The 22135-nt window shown below is 40.1% G+C and overlaps 1 protein-coding gene across 2 annotated transcripts in view; it reads right to left on the reverse strand.

Annotated features, from left to right (window-relative positions):
- Positions 1-22135, reverse strand: part of COL4A5 (collagen type IV alpha 5 chain) — a 75169-nt gene that overhangs the window by 17236 nt on the left and 35798 nt on the right. For both annotated transcript variants that reach the window (XR_008433358.1, XM_053955420.1), the window contains exons 14-38: positions 21673-21726; positions 21512-21568; positions 19269-19313; positions 19115-19168; positions 18895-18936; positions 18296-18428; positions 17495-17668; positions 16566-16649; positions 15247-15339; positions 14605-14675; positions 14195-14386; positions 13601-13769; positions 12840-12932; positions 12648-12752; positions 11987-12084; positions 11559-11709; positions 10798-10911; positions 7354-7521; positions 6424-6513; positions 5518-5667; positions 4178-4276; positions 3099-3188; positions 2642-2781; positions 1601-1727; positions 295-375 (exon numbers count right to left, since the gene is read on the reverse strand). Coding sequence is in view for 1 of the 2 variants with exons in the window: in XM_053955420.1 (XP_053811395.1) it covers positions 295-375; positions 1601-1727; positions 2642-2781; positions 3099-3188; positions 4178-4276; positions 5518-5667; positions 6424-6513; positions 7354-7521; positions 10798-10911; positions 11559-11709; positions 11987-12084; positions 12648-12752; positions 12840-12932; positions 13601-13769; positions 14195-14386; positions 14605-14675; positions 15247-15339; positions 16566-16649; positions 17495-17668; positions 18296-18428; positions 18895-18936; positions 19115-19168; positions 19269-19313; positions 21512-21568; positions 21673-21726 (2674 nt within the window). In the remaining variant the exon portion in view is untranslated. The remainder of the gene's footprint in view (positions 1-294; positions 376-1600; positions 1728-2641; positions 2782-3098; positions 3189-4177; positions 4277-5517; positions 5668-6423; positions 6514-7353; positions 7522-10797; positions 10912-11558; positions 11710-11986; positions 12085-12647; positions 12753-12839; positions 12933-13600; positions 13770-14194; positions 14387-14604; positions 14676-15246; positions 15340-16565; positions 16650-17494; positions 17669-18295; positions 18429-18894; positions 18937-19114; positions 19169-19268; positions 19314-21511; positions 21569-21672; positions 21727-22135) is intronic.

Raw genomic sequence — 22135 nt, forward strand, 5'->3', positions numbered from 1 at the left:
CTATGAAAACAGGTTAGGCCACCGTAATATGTAGCATAAATAAAGCTGGTAAGTACAGAAACAGTTAACTTCTTGTTTCAATAGCTAATGCATTGACAGCAAATAAGTCCTCAAAAGAAAGTTAAAATTTCTTTGTTGTTTAATTTCAGTGAATTAAGTGTGTGCAATGGTGTTTGAGCAGCCATGTACATACAAATACATTTCCATGATGCTAAAAAGATAAGAAATGAAGTGCCTTTATGTGTTATGTTTCTCACAGAAGCAGCTGATCTCTGCTGCACTGTCCATGCTCACCTACTGGCCCAGGTGGTCCAGGCAGGCCAGGATTACCTGGAGGGCCCTCAATACCTTTTGGTCCTGGAATTCCTGGTGTTCCTGTAAAGTACAGGCATTTCAATCAAATAATGAACAAAACTGATTTTTCAGCAGATCTTGAAATGCTATAATCTGAGATGCCCTGAGTAACAAATGAGCTAATTCTACCAAGATACTGTATTTATGCTCATTTTGCAGATTTACAGCTGGTCAAGGAGATGAATTAGAAAGCAAAGAATGCACAGAAACAAAACATACTGGTACAACTACTCTTACTGCTACTCTCAAGCCTCTTAACTGGTGAGTGCTCATGGCCAAATACACAGCAACTCAAAAGTTACCATTTTAAAGACAGATGTTTCTGCTTGACAACAAATTGAAAGCATTATGTACTGGGATTGAATAGTTGTTCCCCAATCCTCTTTTCCCTTCCTGAAAAAAGGAAAAATGGTCTTAAGTTTACACTGGATTCTTGCCCCTACAGCATGAGCTGAGTGGGAGGCAGGAGAAACACCTGATCTGCTGCACGTCTGCTCTGACCAGCACCTGAGCCTGATCCAGGCAGGGTCTCAAAACACCTTGTGGCTGTTCAGTCTTTTAGGCAGGACATGAAACAGAGGGTAAAAACTGTCAGGTTCATGGTCAGGTTTTGTTTTCTTCTAAGCTTCCCGCTGTCATGACTACAGCTGTAAATTCCCTCATTTTCTACATCAAAGCAGCTCAAGCATATTTGTAAAACAGCCTTTAGTGCTGTAAATGCAGCAGAGGTAAAATCTTTCTTTCAATTTTGAATAAAAAGACTGACATACACCTGTGAACAACCACGATTAATATTTTTTTAAAGAACAAAGTGCAAAACCTAATTCAATTATATTTCAGAGATTTCTCTTTAGAACACTTTTTTTTTTTACAATAAATGATATGAAAAAAACTGCTAAGTTTTCCAGGATGGCACTTTTTTATTGATTCATGAAAAAAGAAAATATAGATACTTTTTTTTTGATCCCAATATTTGTGTGTTAAAGGAGGTAAGAGTGAGTGCTATGGAGAGTCTTAACTTACACAGCTGCTCCATCCCCTCAGAGCAGATGAACAATTTCAGAAGGCAATTTAAGAGATGCATTCCCACACTTTTGTAGTGACAATTCCAACAGCACAAAGCTTAGAAGCAGCAGATTGCCAGAAACTCTGAGAAGCTGGAGTCTCCCCCAGTTACCCACTGTGTTTAGCTGTTCATTCCAATATTAGCAAGAGGGGATATTAAAACAAATCTGTTGAGAATTACCTGGGAATCCAGGAAGGCCTGGTTCTCCTTTTGCACCTGGACTGCCTGGAAATCCAGGCAAACCAGGATTTCCAGCTATGCCTTTAGAGCCTGGACTACCTGGGTATCCAGGCAAGCCAAGATCTCCCTGGAAAACATTAAGCAGAAATAAGAACCCAGACTTGTTAAGATAGGAAAGCCCTTACTGTATGTTCCCCATCCTACCATCACATCAAGGTCACAAGTATATTGTGTACACCTCTCCTCATATCCAGTTAATGTCAATCATCTCAACACAAAATTAAGCAAAAACAGCAACAGTAAAGACTTCAGTCCTCCCCTATAATTTTGTGTACAGTATCATAGTTTTTCGTCAGGACTGGCCTATGTTAAAGAAAAAAAGTATCTTCCTTTCTTCCAGCAGGATCAGAGATTTCTACCCCATGATAATGCAGAATAAAAAGTGTAGCTTTAATCATGCAGCTTTAATCACACAATGTTTTTGCTAAACTAACTGTGCACAACATCAATTGCAAGCCATCAGTGAAGACTGTTAGACATTCTGAAGATCTTTTTGTCACTTTTTTTTGGGTGGCAGAAAGGATGATATAGGTAAATATTAATTAAAATACTTTACACACTTTAAAATTTTAAGCAGCAGTAATCATGCTGTATTATCAGTAATTTGTGTTTAAATGCACCTCTGAATTTTTTAGGAATTAACTACATAATTAGACAGGGGGACAATGATATTAATTGTATAAATCCCTAGCAACTACAAAAGTGTCACAATGAAGATTAGGCCACTAAATAAATCCAACTTGAAAAGTCTGGTAAACAATCTTCTCCTTTAACCTGATTAAGTTGTATATAAATATTTCCACCTTTAAAATTAGAAATTTTTATCTCACCTGCAAAGTCAACCCAGCTTTTTACTAATATATTTATATATGTATTTACAGTTATACATTATATATATTAAGTAATAGTTGAGGGGAAAAAATCAACACAAAATCTAATTTCCTAATGGAATTTTCAATTGGAAGGATTTTGTAAAGGTACCTTTGGTCCAGTGGGACCAGGAATACCAATGCCTGAAAGACCAGGGTCACCTTTCTCCCCTTTCAGTCCAGGAAATCCTGCAGGCCCAGGCTGCCCTGGACGTCCTGCCAGTCCTTGGCTGCCTTTAAGCCCAGGGGGACCTGTCCAAAAGATACAATGAAATTTAAAAAAATATAAATAGAACTTCTGCAGTAATTTACAGAAATCATTCAAAGTGCAACAACTGAACTAGAAATGCCCAACAATTTGACTGGCTGGCCTTGAATACCTAATGTGTTTTACTTTTAAAACCAAACTAAAACAATTACCTAAAAATCTCCATTATGTATGTAGGGCTTTATGCAATCCTCATCTTCATTGCTATTATTACATGCTAGACACAAGTGGAGTCATATTTGGAGTATATAAAAGGAGAACATTGGCCCAAATGAAGTAAAATTCAAGCACAGAAACTAACCTGGAAGACCCATCTCTCCCATAGCTCCTTTTAATCCTGGAGGTCCTGTTGGTCCTTGCTGCCCAGGAAGCCCCATGTCCCCCTTGATGCCTAGGAAAGGTGTGATTGAGTTAATTAATGGCAATAATGACAGGTTTCTGATATCCATGCATTCTCATATGACCATGCTTATCTGATTACAGGCAATGGATTTGGAGTTGCTTTAGGCCTCATACTGCTCCTACTTGCTTTTCCACACTTATTTGTAGTCAAATATTCAACACCTTCATTTTGTTGCAAGCCAAGATTTGATCAGGATCACTGCTTATTTGTTTTGAAATAAGTCTAATGAAATAGGTCAAATCTCAGTCCAGGATTTAGTCACCATCTGAAAGGATTCAGTACTGGTGTGACATGGTCTCTCATGAGTTCCTCTGCAGAATAAACACATTATCTCTTTCTTATGTGCAACAAGTATTCAGCAGCTTCTTTTACAGATCTAAATGCAACCCACAATGCCCAAACTAGTTTGAGTCCTGGATGTTAACAATATTTCCCAAGCCCAACAAAATATTTTGAGCAAGGCCTACATTAGACACAGCAAACAAGGACTCAAGGTCTCAGATAAATTGTTACAGCTGTAGGGAGAAGTGGTGCAAAACTGAATTAGTTTTCTTGGTCCTTGCAATTCTTTAAAGCAAATATTTGACACTCAGCCTTTGCAATACATCCATTTGGCCATTTTCAAAGTATAATGCTTGGCAATATATGAAATAAACATATGAAGTGAAAGTCCTGTTGGCAGGTTCTGCAGTCACATTGCTTGCTCTAGCAGCAGGTACTTTTCCAGTCATCCTAAAAGACATCTTAATCTTTAAAGGGATCAGTTTAAACCTGCTCTTGCCTCTGTTTGAAGGGAAGGGCTTCAAGCATGTGTTTGGATAATGACTTTAAATGCCCCAAAACTGTGCTGCAGTTTTAAGTGCAAATCCCTAAGGTTAGTTGAGATATAAGTGGATTAACATCCCAACTCCATGTGATAAAAACACATGCAAATCTCTCTTCATCAAAACTGTCCAGCAGAAGTCTTGTTTACTGACCTGGCAATCCTGGCACACCTGGTGGGCCACTAAGTCCTGGTGGGCCTGGGTCACCCGGGAGACCTTGATAACCTTTCTGGCCTGATAAACCAGGAATACCTCAAGGGAAAAAGACATTTTATTATTATTACTATCACTACCAATGTATGTTTTCTTTTACCTTAAGAGAGGAGATGTAGCTATGGATGAATAAAAAAACAAATAGGAATTTTTCTTCAGTAAATATAATTCCTCCTAGCTTAGCAAGGAAAAGTATCACAGAACACAAAGCATTTGTTCTGGAAAATTTAAAATTACTACAGGACAGGAATAAAATAATAAGTTGAGAAAAAAGTAACTTAATGACTAATGCCAATATACTTCATTCAAGGGCTGTCTTCTGGATGAGCAGACTCTATTCTAACCTCTGCATTCACCCAGATTATTTATATACAAGTTAAATTACATTGCTACAACAAAATCACTTTGGGACTAATATTTTATAAAAATTAACGTGGTTGTTTTGTAGACTTTTACGAATTCTATGTGGCTGTTATCCCATAAGAACTTTGTGTTGCCCTGCTGACATAGTTAAACCTGCCTTCCACAGGAAAAGAAAAAGTGTCTTAGGAGTCTATCTAGGCTTGTGAGAAATTAATACAATAGGTAAATTAGCACAATAATGGCTGGGGCAACATTAGGGAAAAGCATTCTGGCTCTCTCTAGGGTAGAATATTTTTTACTCTTCTCAAGACTAAATTAAGAGTTCAAAGGAGACATCAGAACCCTTGGTGGGGGAGGAGGGAGAAGCCAGCAAGAATGAGAGAATACAGACTTGACAAAGACTTCCAGGCTGCCAACTTCCCGAGCAGAAAAACACACAGAGATGACATTTAGCTCATCAGTGGTCCAGAGAGACACCCAAAGGGAGAATACAGAGGTGGTGCATGAGCAGATGACCTGAGCAAATTTCATCCTAGGCAAAGACCAAAGGGCCTTTGAGACAGCAGGAATGCAGCCAGGACAGCAGCTATGAAAACTCTCTCATCATGCTTAGGAATAACTCCTAGAAGACTGAACTGTAATCCTGCTGAAAGTACCTTAGAGCTATTACAAAACTGCCACATGCCAAGTAATAGTAACAGCTAATGAGCAAGGACACTGGAAACTAACCATAAAGAGGAACTTGGTCACAAAATCCTTTTAAAAAAAGCCTAAATACAAGACCATTAAACCACATCTATATTCCAAGTTAGCTTTTTTCCTGTAAGAATGAATGAATAGTAATGGATTCAGTCACAGTTCACTACTATGTGTAGAGGACAAACCACCTCCCCATATCCACATGCAAAGTGCCTTACCTGGAATACCCGGCTCGCCTTTTTCTCCTTTTGCTCCCAGCTGTTTGGGATCAAGTGTTCCAGGTGGACCTGGCAGACCTGCTTCACCTTTGATGCCTTTCTGCCCCACTGGTCCAGGAGGTCCTGGTGGACCAGGTAATCCACTATTACCTACAGAAGGTACAGCCAACAAAAGGGAAAAAAAAATCCTTAAGGTAGGCTAATGTATTTGTAATGGATTTTCTTACACAGGCATTCCATGATTTATTCATGAGGTTGCAATTCACCAAAGGATCAGGCAGTTTATGGACGGTGCTGCACAGCATCTTTAGCCCTGGAACAAAGCTGAGTGAGTGGAGTGCACAGGGGTGTCTGCCAGCTCTGGGCAGCAGAGGAAGCAGCTGTGTCTGTCTGAGCCACACTGTGCTACCAGCACAAAGGGGTCACAACAGCTATGGCAGCTTTGGACTCAGCCTCCTTGTTCTGGAGAGGTGAACTGGGTTTGCTTCTACCAAACTCTTTCAAAATTCATCTCCAACAAGGGGATTGGGAAAATGCACAGAAGAGAGACTCTGTGATACCTATATAGCTAATTCTTGATGGCTCCATAACCCTAAGCTACTGATTTTCTTCTTTCTGCTGTTTTAAGCAGACTTCAAAACACACTGCAGAAATATTGCCCTACTTCAATGCCATCAATCAAAAGGGATTGTTTCTAAAATAGCTAACAATTCATGACATCAACTAAATAGTGATTGAATGCTATGGCTTAAAAATGCAAAGCAATTCTGAACATCAGCACTGTCACAAGACAGTAACTTAAGCAGGTCCCAGATATCAAAACCTAGATGTTAGTATTACAAAACCTCTTTCAAGACAGGATGGGGAAAACAGTGTCCCTTTAGGGGCAAATAAAACAAACATTACCTTTCAAGCCAGGCAGACCATTTCTTCCAGGAGTTCCTGGAGGCCCTGGAGGACCAGGAGCTCCCATGACACCCATCTCACCTTTGGCACCTGAAAGCATTGAACCAGCCACATTGTCATTCTGAACAGAGACTCAAAACCTAACAGGTACTGTAAATTTGCTTCTCTGGATCTCTGTGGTATTTATTAACCAGCACATGCCTGTTTGAAGGGAATTACAAGCACTCATTTATTGTATAAATTAATATCAGATAAAATGACACTTGAAAATTGTGGTAATTTTTCCAGTTAGGTCATGAGAAGAAAATTTGCACTGCTCTGCTATGGTAGAAAGCATGTTTATATCTCCAAGAGGTTTAGCTCCCTGGTTTGAAACACAAGTACTAGTTGGAACAAACTTGAATATAGTGAAAGGCAATAAGACAATTAAATATATACTACTTCTAGAATATTTTGTATTAATTTTTTGTATTTCTATTTTAAAGGCCAAAACAGACTAGCTTAACTGAATAGTCTAACACTTAGAATAAGGAAATTAATACTTGAAACTAAGCAGCATTTATAATGATTTTCTTTAAACAAATTCTTAATTATAGCAGTGCCTAGAAAAAAAATCACAAAATAAATTAGAGAAATATCATAACAATGATGATTAAAGCCATGTCTGAAAGTTATGAAAAAGAATAAGGTAAGAAATATTTAAATCAAGTTACAGGGAAGAGTGAAAAGGCAACAAGGATTTTAATGCAACAAATCTTGTTACAATGTTGTTTTTTTTTTAAAGTATGAGGTGTAATGGTTACATATATCCAACTTTAAATAGGTGGGATCAACACCTAAGCACATTAAGCTGGCATGGCCAAGCATAAAGAGCTTACCACCTGCAACTGCAGTTTGGTCTTTCTCCAGAGGTAAAATACATGAACTTACCTGGAAATCCAGGTATTCCATCCCGGCCAGGGGGCCCAGGTGAACCCTGAGGCCCTGGTAGTCCAGGGGGTCCTGGATATCCTGGAGCTCCTTGGTCACCTGGAGGACCAGGAATATCGAAGCCTGGAGGACCTGGATCCCCTTTTTCCCCTGGAATGCCTTGCAGCCCTAGACAATGTGGTTAAGACACAACCTTTTAGCAAAAAGTCAGGCAAGGCTGAGATCTGTGTCTGGGTATAGCACCATAAGAATAGTTTTAGTTGCAATCCATTCCTAGCACTGCTGGAAACCCTGCAAGTCTTCTAAAACCATTTATTTTTTAATAGCTTGCAAGTGTTAGAAGGCCATGTTCTCCTGAAAAGAAACATGACTAAAATTTTTCTAAGATGCAGCAACTGCAATTCAAATCTCAAAAGGAAAACAACTCTCTTCAACAACATTTTAAGTCTGATTATTAAAAGAACAAGGCAAATTTATTAGACTAGTTTTTATTTTAAAATTAAGTACTCAGATTCACATATTTCCATGAATTATTCAATTTTCCTACATTCTAAGATAACATCAGCTGAATGTTTTTGAAGGTTAGCAAAATTCTGCACTGCATTGTATTTTCCCTGAATGAAAAATAATAATTGTCAAAATTTGCTTAAGATCGTTCATTGCTAATGACCCAGAGCTCAAGGCACTGAAGCAAGCAAGTGGCTCATCTCCCTCCAGTGCAGAGTCAGTGAACATGCTCACTCTGGAAAATGCAGCTGACCAAAAAGGAGAATTCATAAATCTCAAGTTAAGAAAAGGCTTTGGTAAAGAAACCACAGTACCTGGGGGACCTGAGGTTCAAAAGTCAACGAGTTAGAGCTCATCAGGAAGTTGAGACAGGTAGCAGTAAGCAGTTGTAATAGTCATTAAGTTAGGAAACAAAATAAAGCACATATAGATTAGAACAAAGACAAAAAAAAAATCTATCTAAAGTTACTGAAAACAGATCTAAATACAAAGAATTCAATGCTAATGCAGCTAAGAGAAACCAGATTTCAAGGAAACTTGGAGATCTTTTTAAAAGTGCATCCATTTCTGTATGCAGAAGCCAAAAACACTGAGATATTTTCAGATATTGATGGTACATTTAAAAAAAAATTCCCCCTCTCTTTGTCTAGTATTCTCTACAAAAGCAGGGAACAAGCTTTTTCTGATATGTTTCTTACAAAATTCTCATTTCTAGACACTGGTTTGGACCCTGTCTGAACACCAGAGTACACCCTACCAATCAGTTTCTCATTGATTTGCCCCACATTCTGTTAAATCCCTCCAAATATGGATTTTCAAAAGATGTTCCTTCCTTATTACACAAAATAAATTCCCAATATTTTCCCACATTCTTTTAGGTCTATTATGTAAGCATACATTGTTACATCACAGATGGTATACTGCATGTTGCATGCCCTGGCATAGTCTGAGATAATTGACACCACCATGCCAAAACCTCATCAATAACTCCAAGGCAGCAGAATTCCAACTCTGTAATGGTGACCCCACTCTCAGCTGCAGGAACAAGTTTAGGAGTGATGTCATCATGTGTTTTTTGCACACTGAAAAGGCAGATTGAATTTTCTTGATGGCATAACCTGTAAACTTGCATTTATTTAATTCTAAGCATGTTCCCCTCTAGCAGCAGCTTATCACTGCTTTAAACCATGGTGTCATGTGCCTGGAGTGGCTATTTTGCACAGAAAAAAACACAGTACCAGGTGATGGACAGGGGATACACATGCTATGTGTTCAAGGGCTTTCTATCAGCAAGTAGGAAAAAAAAAAAAAAAGAGAACATAATATATAGGACAAACTCCATACCTAGAATGGTAAAGATTTTTTTTTCAAATAGAAATTAATTCCAATCTAATTTCTGGTCTCAAAAATGTAACCACATCATAATTAGAACAATATAGACAACACAGTAAATTCTAAAGTAATTTGTTACATATTCAAAAAAGGAAAAATGTTGAGCTATTGCAAACTAGTTGAATAAATGGTGGTACAGAGAAAGCAAATTCTGAACAGGGACTTTCTTCCAAGAATTTTCCAAATTACCTGAAAAACAGAGTCCCAGAAACTTTACCCTAATGCTGCATAAAGGATCATAATCAAATCAAGCTTAGTAAAACACACAAGGGATGGAGAAGGGAATGTAAGGCATTCTGCACAGAACAGAGACAGAGCAGTGCCAGGGGAAATGAGGATTTCTCAAGCAGGACCTTCCAGCATGCACCAGATTTCAGAGCCCCATGCTGTTAATAGCCACACTGATTAGTCAGTACAGACATGAAGAGTGAAAATAGAGGCATTTCAAATCCCTCAACTCTAGTAATCATTGTGCATTTGTCAGCATTGGTATTTTGCAAAATAAATTGGTGGTCACATGAAATCAAACTCTGGCTAGCACCAGAGGAGATGTTACAGGAAGATAAAAGAACATGCACTGGATGAAACATTCAAACCCACACTAATACATCCCCCTCACCCCAAAATCAAGCCCTTCTGTTTCAGTTTAGCCTCCAGTGCAGCTCAGGACCCTACAGCCAGCACAGCCAGCCAGGCACAGGACCCATTGCTGCCCCAGGGAACTCTTGTGTGCCTTGTCCCAACCCCTTCTGTCCCTTGCTCCCCACACTGGGCACATCCCAGGCTTGCTGGTGCCCTGACCACATGTTCCTTGCTCCACTCAGCAAGAACAGATTTAAACATGACCCACAGTGTGCATGCAAGCAGAATTCAAGCTCCATGGGTCTATTTTTGTATTTTTATATTACTCAAGTGCTTGTCCACCTTCAAGTTCAGCACTTTGCTGAATCTCAGCTCACAGTTCATGAGGATCTGAATATGACCAAGCAACCCATGATCCATGGTCTTAGAGCTGGCCGTGACTTTGTCAGCATGCATTGCAAACAATGACAAGCCCAGTGCTCACACACAAACATGTTCAAATAGTGTAGCTCACAGACATGCAACACTAACATTGTTTTACAGGCATGGCAGAATTAAATGTTTAATTTAATACTGGAACTGGATGTGTTTGGAAGGGCTTCAGTGCAAGGCATGCTGAAGACCACAGGAAGTGTTCTCACTCTGGTGACTGCCACGTATTTGCAACATCAAGAGTTGGTGCACAGCAAGCCCTTTCACTGAATGAAAGGAAAAGGAATTTCCCTGAACAAACTCTATGAATAGAATGATGTACAAGCAGGCACATGTACCCTTCTGTGCAGAGATGGAACAAGTTCGTATCTTCATCAGCCACCAGTCATTTTAGACAAAAGGCAACCAAACTCCCTTCAGAGACATATACTTAATTATCACTGTCTATCTGCGAGTTGGACCTTCAGCCTCTTGTGTCCCTGCTTGTAGATGCCAGAAATAACCTATGGGAACCATTCGTGTAAGTTTTACCTGGGGGGCCAACAGGACCTGGAGGTCCTGGAGATCCAGGAGGACCTTGACCACCAATGCCAGGGATGCCTGGTGGGCCTGGAAGTCCTGGTGGTCCACTTGGTCCAGGGTCACCTAAAAGAACACTCTTGTTTAGTCAAATACTGAACTAATTTCAGAGACATTTGCTTTCAGAGCAGAGTCCCTGCACATTGTACTTGAAATCTCATCCTTGCATGCAAACAAACGTTGATCTAAGAGAGAAAAAGCCACACTCCAGAGGCTATTTCCCAAGGCCAGAGATTTGTCCTCACTCAACATGGACTGCATTAAGTTTATGTTTCTAGGTTACACACACATATATTGCACCATCACCCACACCAAACTCAAAAGATGCTCTCCAGCAAACCAGGCATGCTGGGCAGGTCAGTACAGACCACAGTCAAGAGCAGAGGTAAACGAATTGCTAACTCTGTGCATGTAGAAGCACAGTGCATCTAAATGAAATAATTCTATTGATAAAGCTTTACCTCTATATAAACATTATTTGTCTTTAGAATACAGACCTTCAGGTACTGACCCACAGATTGGGATTTATTCCCTTAGCTGCCTTTTGAGAACACAATCTTCATTTACACAGGTGTGTCTGCTTTGGAAAAATTGATTTTGAAGTAATGGCTCTAAAATTAGCACTGCTTGTATTTAACTGCCATATGCCTCCCAGCACAGCTACGTTTTTAAAAGTTCAATAGGGGAACAAAACAGGGGAGAGTTCTCAATACCTTTGGGCCCTGGGGTTCCATCAAAGCCTGCCCGGCCTGGGAGACCAGGGCTTCCCGGGAAGCCAGGATCACCTTTAGGTCCTTGAACTCCTTTTATGCCTGGGGGTCCTGGGGGCCCAGGTGGTCCTGGAACTCCAAATCCACGGTCTCCCTGTAACAAATGAAAAAAAAAAAAAGAAAAAAAAAAAAAAAAAAAGAGGATTTTCTAAGTTTAGCCTCTCCTAAAAATGTTAAAAGTAACAAATTAAAAATGGCCACCATCTTAGAGTCCAATTTCTAGTTTACTACCCTGACTCAAAACGTCAAGTAAAATATTTTACTTCCCCACCATCAAAAGCTGAGAACGAGAGGTGAAATCCTCCTCACCATCTTCCCAGTGACACAGAAAAGCCTCTAAGGGAAGTTTTACAGTAAACACACACACAGACCTTCTCTCCTGGGAAACCAGGTGGTCCAGGAGGTCCATCCAGACCAGGGCGACCTGGAGTTCCTGGAGCTCCGGGTGGGCCTGGAGTCCCTGGGAAACCTACACAGGACAGGAAGACAGGGCAGCAGAAAGGACACCAGAGAGCATTAGAACAACTCCTCCAGACATGCCTAAAGCCCATGAAAAGAGGTTCTGTGCTAGCCCAAGCACTGAAGGGGTACCCATTCAGCTGAGAGAACTTCTGAGCATTCAGTCTTTGCCACAGAGGGTCTCTGGGACTCTCAGAGGGGGCACTCCCTATGCTTTGAGCTTTTACAAAAATCACAAGCAGTTCACATCAGAAACATTAACATCTTGAAGGAGCATTTGGAGATCATTTATTGATTCAAGCTCATTTCCCAAAATTTTACCAAAGTGTTATTGGTTTACTGAAGAATGTAAGCTACTGAGAAGGAGTAGGACAGTGAACAGTGTAATAGGAGCTCAGCAGTTTTTTTTCCTGGTATTTCTGAAACTGTTACAAAGATGTATAGCTTTAGGACAAACATTTTTTAAAGGATTCTAGAGACAGAAGTCAACTCCCTAGTAAAAAGTGAAGAGACACTACCCCTTATGCCCCCTCTTCCAGCCAGTACAATGCAGTAACAGGGCAGTAAACATACCCTTGGGGCCTGGTGGACCTGGAAGTCCAATGCCAGGAATACCTGGCTCTCCCTTTGCACCTGGGATGCCAGGTAAACCACGCTGACCTGGCTGACCAGGATCTCCTGTAAAAAGAAGAACATCAACACAGTTTTCCAGAATCAGAATAAAAAGCTCTTGGAATTCCCTGGTGCATATAGCTGCTGCTTTACCTGGAAGACCTGGATCACCAGTTCTTCCTGGAGGACCAGGGGGACCAGGAACTCCTGGTTCTGTAATAGTTTGGCCAGGGTCACCTTTTGGACCTAAAAACAAAAAGCAGAAATATGAATCACTCAGTAGGAGTTGTTTTCTGTTTTTCTTTAAGCAGAAATAATGCCAGTCCCACACCAAGCTTACAAAGAACTCAGACATCAGCAATACTTTATTCAATAGGTTCTCCAGTCCCAAGCCCCACAAAGCTCTTGGAGGCTCAGAAGCCTGGTTCAACGTTCAGACAGTTCTTCTGAACTGTTATTTTTTAATAGCTTCATCCTAGGTACCATCATGTGAATAGTATTTTCCATAGCTGGCACCAGCACAACTTGATTAGGATCTGTATAGTTGACAAGAAAGTAACAAAAGCAAACCTGTTCAAGGCAGCCCTTTTTTCCCCAACCTGTTTTAGCTGCAGTATAGCCAAGCATACTAAGGTAGTTACAGTGCATTTCCACTTCCACAGTGGGGAAGGAGAAGCTTTCCTGAAGGTCAGAGCAGAAGGTGAGGGATGTGCCTAAAGTGACACAGCACAAATGCCACCCTCCCTCTGGTTCTGTGAGGACCCTCAGTAAGGCAGCCCCCCACATATAAGAGGTTGCACAAAGCCTCTAGGAAAAGTTTAAAAGCAACATTGCCTTCCGAGAACTACCTGAAGTAAAAGGGGCAAAGTTTGGCTTTGCAGCACTTGCTCAACAGCACACAGAGACCAACTCACCCGGGACACCAGGAGGCCCTGGACGGCCAGATACCCCTTGGATGCCCTTTTCACCAGGTGCACCTGGTGGACCAAAACCAGGAGGTCCAGGAAGCCCTTTTTCTCCAGGAAGACCTGGAATTCCTGGGTCACCTGGAATACCCATTTCTCCTTTGAATGCAACGCTGCCCTGAAAATAGAAAGAGCATGTTGGGAAAGATAATGTATTAACTATCAAAAGAGTAAAGTGTTTCATTGCTTCTGCTTTGAAACTCTCTGGCAGTTTCCATCCTTCCAGCTCTCATTAGCAGCCTACATCTTGCTAACATGGTAGAGAGCAGGCCTAAACCTGGCTACTTAGTTCCTCCCAGTACATAGGTGAAAAGTAGTGGCAGAAGGCACCCTCTGACACTGCCCAAGAGAAGCCTTGGCTTATACTGGCAGATTCAGGAGGTACCTCAGTATCATCACCAGATTGGCATTTACTGAAGTGAATTCCTGCCTTACCACATACAAAGTGCATTTGTGCCAGTTCTCTTATCTGCACTATGTCAAATGCATGCAGGACTTCCCAAAACATCCATCCTGTCACAGACAGCCTAAAATGGAACTCACAGGTTCCCCCTTAGGGCCAGGCAAACCTGGCAGTCCATCTCGTCCAGGAGTGCCATCTATGCCAGGGAGACCTGGAGGTCCTGGGAAGCCGGGGTCTCCTTTGTCACCTTTCATTCTTGGAGAAGTCAGGACATCCCCTGGGTCTCCTTTAGGACCAGGTCTACCAGGAGCACCTGGGGTGCCTGGGAAGCCCTGAGAGAGGGAAAAAAAAAAATAAAAGAAAAAGGTATTTTAGTTTTTCTTTCACTCCCTCTGAATATGGAAAAAAGTGTGAATCATGCATTCAAGATAGTTATGGACAAAAAAATACCAATTAGACAATAAATTAGATCTATTGTTTACAGATCTACCTATCATGCAAGACAAATGAGACATTATTTTCCCCACCAGAACATAACACCACCACTTACTGGTGGCCCTACAAGGCCAGTTAATCCAGGAAGCCCCTTTTCACCTTTTGGTCCAGGAAAACCAGGAGAACCTGAGTAGTGAAGAAAAACATAAAAGAAAAACAAATCTGGAGAGGCTGCAGTATCAAGCATTATGTTTCATTGATAATAGCTAAGTTGTTTTATAACCAGACAAAGTTTACTCTGCTTTTTTTTTTGAGAGCTTCATTTTATTTGAGCAGAAACATATTTGCAACTCTAAGTTGAACCAGTAGTGTCAAAAAACATCATGCTTTTCAAAAGCTCCAGCTCCTCCATTATTCCAGGAACAGCAGTAGTAGAAGTTAATTTTTCTCTCAGTTAAATCTACAGCAGACCCTAAATCTTCAAAATGCAGAATGCTTGCAAGGTTGTCTTTGAACAGAGAAATATTTCTCAAAGACTAGATTTCCAGAGAATGAGGGTTTGTTTTACACATGCCCATTTTGTTTCTTTCCAACTGCACAAAACACAACATGTACCAACTCTGCACTGGAGCTGACAAACGCACATTTGAACTTGTACACGATACACAGACACATTGTGACCATTGTACCCAAATATCCTGATAAGAAGTGACTTTGTGGAACATATTAAGCAAACTAGTGAAGACTCCAGCCCTACCTGGACTACCCGGAGGTCCTGGTGGTCCCCTCTCCCCAGGAGGACCAGTTACTCCAGTTCCTATGCAGTTGAAGCATGTGTCTCCTCGATCGCCTAAAGAGATTTGCATTGAAAAAGCATACTTGAACATCAGATTTTCAAAAATATTAAAAGAATTCAACACAACAGCAACTCTTTTCTTGCTACTGATCTCTAATACCAGGTCCAAAGTGACTACTTCAAATAATTATTGCTTAAATATTAGAAGCCTCCCCCCTCACCCCCCCCCCCCAAATTAAACTGAAGCTTTTTGGTGGCTAGGAGTCAGAGAACCAATATCAGATATTAGTAGAATGTATTTATGACAGTGCAAAATAATTAAAACAAAACCAGGGCTTTCAAAAATAGAAAATAAAACCATGGACTTTTTTTTTCCTCAGCAAAAGTGTCCCCTTTTAAAGTAGGTACTTGACACTCCTAACTACAACTCTAAAGCACATATATCAAAATCCCAAACTTAATTAAACTCCAAGTGTGCAAAATAAATACTGGGAATGTTTCATTGATTTGAAAATAGACTAAAAGTATTTAATTAGAAAAAAAAAAAAAGAATTGTTTCAAGAAGCTTAGGAATTTCCTTCACATATAGACTTATGTGACATTCATCAGTGAAATATTTGAGCATTTCATTTAGGTTAATTAGTTAATCCTTACAATCTTCATGAGAAAAATATTTTTCTTTGAAGTGAGTACAAAATTAAGTGAGATGTCTAAAGTAATTTATGATGTCCATGGCTGGGCTAGGAAAAGATTCTCACTTACCCATATCAGCATCCTCATTGCAAGGTTGTCTTTTTGGAAACAAGGATATATATTAAATATGACTTTCTTTTGCTTAGCAAACAAACAAACTCACTGCAGACTGACCAGCTCAAATTAGGAGTCTTGTATTTATAACTTTAATGCTTTCCATAAAAAATGTCAAATTTATTAATGAGCTAGAAAACATTTTCACACAGACTTGGCCAGTGCTGTTACAAAGCACCCAGTTTCTATCTGCCTAGGAGATATCATAAACCTAAAGTTCCATTTTACTTTATTCAAGATCCATGCTAGACACTGGTTGTACCCTCAGTCACTCAGACTCCTGTGCTTTAATATAAGGTGTGAAGGAGTATCCTACACTCAAAGCAATCAGCTTTCTTACACAGAGACATAAAACATCTGCACTCAACCCTACTGGGAAGGGGCACTGTTAATCACATTTAATGCAGGCTTTACATTTTTTACCAAGCTTCAAAAAAAGGAGAAAAGTAGAAAATATAGCCATGACACTGCACCTTTTTGGCCTCGCTCCCCTGTAAAACCTTGTTGTCCTGGAGCTCCTGGAGGACCTGGCGGCCCTTGCTCACATAACCCTTCACCTAAGGAAAATCAGGAGAGGTTTTATTATCTATTTATGTCAGACTGACAGCAGCACCAAATACATGTATTCAGTACAAAAATGTATTTGTGTGGAGATTCTAATACACCCACCATAATCACAGACCAAACATTTTGGCAATTCAGACAGGACTGCTGGTGAAAACCCACACATGTAATTCAATCTCACAAGGAAACAGTGATATTACACAACAATCATCAATTCTTTACAACCTCAACCATCTCCCACTGCTTCCCACAGCCTACACACTTCCATCTCTACACTTCATTCTGATGTTCAGCCTCATATCATAAAACCATGCCTATGAATCATCATCAGAGCAAGGGCACTTCAGATGCCAATGCCATCTAGACACTAAATTCCTCTCTGAACCATGTTAGCCCCTCTCCACTAAAGCTTTCCAGTTCTTATATTCCTATCTACCGTTCCCTACTCTCCTTATATCAAAAAAAGAGCTAAGTGCTTTCAAAGTGTCCACTCCAAAGCTAATTTCACATGGTCTATACACTAGAATATTTATGAAATGGAACTGGAATTCTGTGAAAAGTTACACCTTTGACTGTCCTGCTATCACAACTCTTAGTAGGGAACAAATTCTGTACCTGTCCTTAAGCCTAAGGTTCTCCTACAGATGTCTTGATTTGCAACGGGAGTAGCTTAGAGAACCTATAGCAACAGAATCTCATGGACTTCAGTGCTGATAAACAACACCTTTGGAGGTGGAATTAAAAAAACCCAATCAAACAAACCACAGAAACCCAAACCTAAACAAATGTCAAAGCTGTTTAGTCTCTTCTACTTGCTGTTTATGTGATCATCACTTACCAGGAGCAACAGATGGTGCAGGTGGCCCTGGGGGACCTGGTGGTCCTGGCGGTCCTTGTGGTCCCTCAACTCCTGGTTGCCCAGGAATAGAAACCCCAGGTAAACCTGGATCTCCCTTCTGTCCTCTCTCACCAGGTAAGCCAGGTGGGCCAGGAGGTCCAACAGTAGTGATCCCTAAGACAGGAAGGACTTAGTTCCTTGCAGCTTAATGGTTTACATCACATTTTTGCAAGGATGACAATGATACACATTTCACATTTTTGGAGATGCTTGTTTGAAAAATTGACCTGAAACTCGACAACTAAGTTTATGATTGGGGAAATAAACCAAAACAAACAAAAACCAGGACTAATGAAAGAAGTATCGATGAGAAAAAACCTCATATATAAATTGTATCATTAGAATAATTATGTTCCTCTTTGTGCATGTATAATGCACTTACAGGTGTCACTGCTCACTCCCACTGTAGACTCAGATCATCTCCTACCAGGCATGTGGTACACAAAACTTTCTCTGTGTAATGCAATGGACAACGTATATTAATTACAGATGAGTGATATGAGATAGATTACCCCTAGGAGCATTAAGCTAGTATCTGATTAGCATCCTCAGTTCACCACAGCAAGGGCAGTGAATGCTCAGAATTCCTCACATTACCCCAGTAGCTCAAGACTATCCCTCAAGCTGAAAGGCAGTTCTAAATATTCTGCCTTCTGTTAAAAAGAGTGCATGAAGACTGAGAAGCCAAATACCCAATCACACCTTTGAGCATACAACTTAATTTAAAGCTTGCACTCCTACCTGGAGATCCTGGCAAGCCAGGTGGGCCTGGCCTACCAGAGAATCCACGCTCCCCTTTGGCTCCTGGCAGTCCTGGCAATCCTTTGCTACCTTTTGGTCCCACTGTTGCATCAATGCCTGGTCTTGGAACAACCTGTAAATGTTGAAAACATGCTCATGTGAAACTACTTGCCAAGAAAAGAGTCATTGGAATTGTAGAGATGTGAGGGAGGGAAAGTACAACATACTTTGAACCTTATGCCAATGACAGGATGCTTTCCCCACTCCACTGAATTACCGGGGAAAATTCCAGTAAAGAGCACTCCCCAATAGGAAGCTGTTTGCCTGCCAAGCCAACATAGTTACAACAGGCTTCAGTGAGGCTGACTCAGTCCTGCTGGTCTGAGGTTATAGTCTAGCCTGTGTTTGTGACCTAGCAAATCCCAGAGCACAGAACTGATCTTGAAAGAAGGAAACCATTGTTTCTGTTAGTGTATACATGAAAAATTTTCTGGTGCTCTTGGTGCTGTACCCAGAGATAGGACTCTCAGTCAGCCAAGAACTACAGTGAAACAACACTGTCAACCAAATGCAGAAAAAATAAAGGATCAATAACTTACAATTCCAGGAGGACCAGGGGGACCCATGTCACCTTTTTCACCCTATCAATGAAATTAAGAGCATTTCTGATACTGTGCAGCACTACATAAATAAGTTATGGCAAATATTCCTCAACACTGTAATAGCAAAGGCAATGCAATTACTACTCAGGCAGAAATGAACTCAGTGATGGTAAATTTTCCATCTATTACAGCAATACTGACAAAAATCCTGGCATACCTTTTCACCATCTCTTCCTGGAGCACCATTTATTCCAGGCCCACCAGGTAAACCCTTCAAGAAAAGGGAAATATATTCACACTCAGATTTTCTCCATATCAAAAGAAAAGCTTATAAAGAGACTGTTTAGATTAAAAACATATGAATTACTCACATCCCTACCAGGCTGACCAGGTTCTCCATCTTTGCCAGGCTTTCCCTTCAAAGACAAATATGCAGTGAAATAAAATGCTTCAGTGGTAAAGAATTCTTATGGAAATTATGTTACTTGTTTTCCATTTTTCAATAAACCAAACTATCTAGAATGCAGTCCTTGCGAAAACACAAAGACATCAATCATAACCAATGGAGTTATCTAAACTGAGGCTCCATTTTGAAAACCAGAGCACAAAACCATGACAGTCTCAGAGCAATGCTAGGTGAATACAACAAAAAATGATCTCCAGTTAACTACTGCGGATTCATTGTGTTTACCACTCCTTTTATTTTAGCAATGGAGAAATTCTTTATTTGGAAAACAGATCCTAACTCCCTAAGTAGTAGAACACTATATTTAATTAGGAAATTAGTGTCATGTGACCAGTGAAACTAAATAAAACTTTGTGTTTGACTTTTAACTCTCCTTTAAATCAACATGATTTTCTCATTAGTATCAATGAAAATATAAAATGAAGTTCTGCTCAAAGAAGTGACTTCTAAAAAGCATGTTCTTGCTGAACAGATTTGGCATTGCTGCAATAAAAGCAGGGCAAGCTCCACTTAATTCCAGACCATTCACTGGGCAGACAAATGGCACTTTATTGTCAGACTTACAGAAGCCATGTCTGGGGGCACCTGCTGGAACAGAACTAGAACAGGTGATTGAGCTTCACCTAGTGAACCTTCCTCAGTGCCAGGATCAGCTCTCAGTCATTGAGAAATTGATAATAAGACCTCACAGATTTAGTGAATCAGAGTATAATGTGATTTGTGAAGTTTGTTTTCACCAGTGATGAGTTCTAACTCTCAAAACTGAGGTTTTAAGATCTCCTGTGAATGTGCAGAACTCTCTCTTTGAATATGTAGACTGACATTTTTATGAGTATATCTGGAATGGCTTTGAGCCTCACAGAACCACGTGGAGCCCTAAAATGCAACTTTAAAGTGTCTTAATAGCAAAATTGCACTTCAAGTAAGCAACATGCCCAGATTCAGAGTAATAAAACCAAACAAAAATATTGGTAAACAAACTTTTGGCAAAAGGCATCTGACATATCCCCTTAGGAGTTTTATCCTTTCAGATCTTTGCAAATTTATGTGGTTCCCATTTATTTTTGCAGAGAGAAGCAACAATTTAAAGCCCACTCAAAATATAATGAGACTTTTGGCTTGGTAAATCTGCTTTTTATGTTCTTTAACAGAGACAAATCAAAGCCCTTCTATAAATCTCAGAAACTATGAAGGATTTTATCTGGAGTACCAAACACTTTTTTCCCCACTGTATTTATTTTCTATGGAAATTGGAAAACCTACTACCAGCATGTTTCTAAAGTGTTTATATATTGTGCAATTAACCAGAACAGAACTTGTGCCTCGACTTTCAGAGGCACTTTGTTGATGAAACAATGCATTCATAAGCTGTGGAAGTGAAGATACTGAATGTTTTGAACTGGTTACAGCCTCTCTTTTCTTTGCTGGTCCAGCCTGTGTTATTTTTATCCTATTTCTTAGCAGTTCTATGATCTTCTTCAGCTTTTCTGAGCTGTGATATCCAAGTACATTTTAATTCCAGGATTGATTTGAGTCTGATCAGGAACAAAGCAACTCTCGCTATCCCTAGATAAAGCTATCCTGACTTATGCCCTCCCCCTAGATAGCACATAAGTTGAGGCAGTCTCTTGAGAAGTGACAAACAGACTACTTTTGGTCTTAATAGTGTTCAGAGACTTGGTTTTGTGACTCACCTCACAAGCAAACCCACCAAGAATGAGTTTACATGGACCAGCTTTTACATATATCTGTACACACACCTCAATCTCATGCTGCTTGGCAACCCAATACATAGCAAACTGAATGAAGACCCTTTCTAAAAGGAAACAGAAAACTGCTGCTTCAGACCAGCAGTCCAACAACTTTCAAGTTTTTCACATGTTAACCAGATAACATAGTTTAAATTATTTTCTCCTGCCCCCCAACTAAGATCTACATGTAGATAATTCTATCAGGAAGCACAGAGAACCACAGCTAGAGACACTGTCATGACCCCTGTGCATCATCCACAAGTTGCCAGGTCACATGGAGAAAAAAAAGTAGTCTCTTACCCATAAGCTGATGGCCCCACCTGAATTCAACATTTGCTTAATTGTCAAAGATAACACTGAATGGAAAGATAAATGTTTGGTTAAACAGACTACTTACTCTTTTGCCTGGTTCTCCTTGCTCACCTTTTTCACCTTTCACACCACCGGGAAGACCCTGGACACACAAACATCATCTTAAACTGAGCCCACAAGCCAGAGCAGAATGAAGTTACAGTTCTCATACAGATGCAACAAAATAGAACTAAGAGTTCTACTCACAGGAGGGCCTGGAGGCCCAGGAAGTCCTGGTGGGCCTGGATCACCTGGAATACCCTGTCAAGCATGGGCAGAGAAAAAGAGGATTAAAGCTTCCATCACTCTCTAGCAGCTCAGTTGACTTTTTTTCTTAAATAGAATATTTTTGCTGTAATTTAGATTCCAAGTTATAAAGGATCATATTTATTCTTTCTTTGTGTGGAATTTCAAGTGAATCTATAAATTTTATTAACTGCTCATCCTGTTTATTTAGATGAATCATTCCTAAAAACACAGCTGCCTCTTGCATGCACTGCAGCAGCTGGCTTGGTGGCCTGCAGGTCTTATCCAAAAGTAAAGAGAAAAAAGGAAAAAAGGACAAACAAATGCCAAATTCTGCTGAAATTACAGGAGCAACAGTCATTAGATTACTGGTAATTGCTGAAATTTAGAGGCCATCAGGATCAAAGTATGTTTGTCAGAAAAG

This window comes from Vidua chalybeata, chromosome 14 (assembly GCF_026979565.1).
Source record: "Vidua chalybeata isolate OUT-0048 chromosome 14, bVidCha1 merged haplotype, whole genome shotgun sequence".
Classification (NCBI taxonomy): Eukaryota; Metazoa; Chordata; class Aves; order Passeriformes; family Viduidae; genus Vidua; species Vidua chalybeata.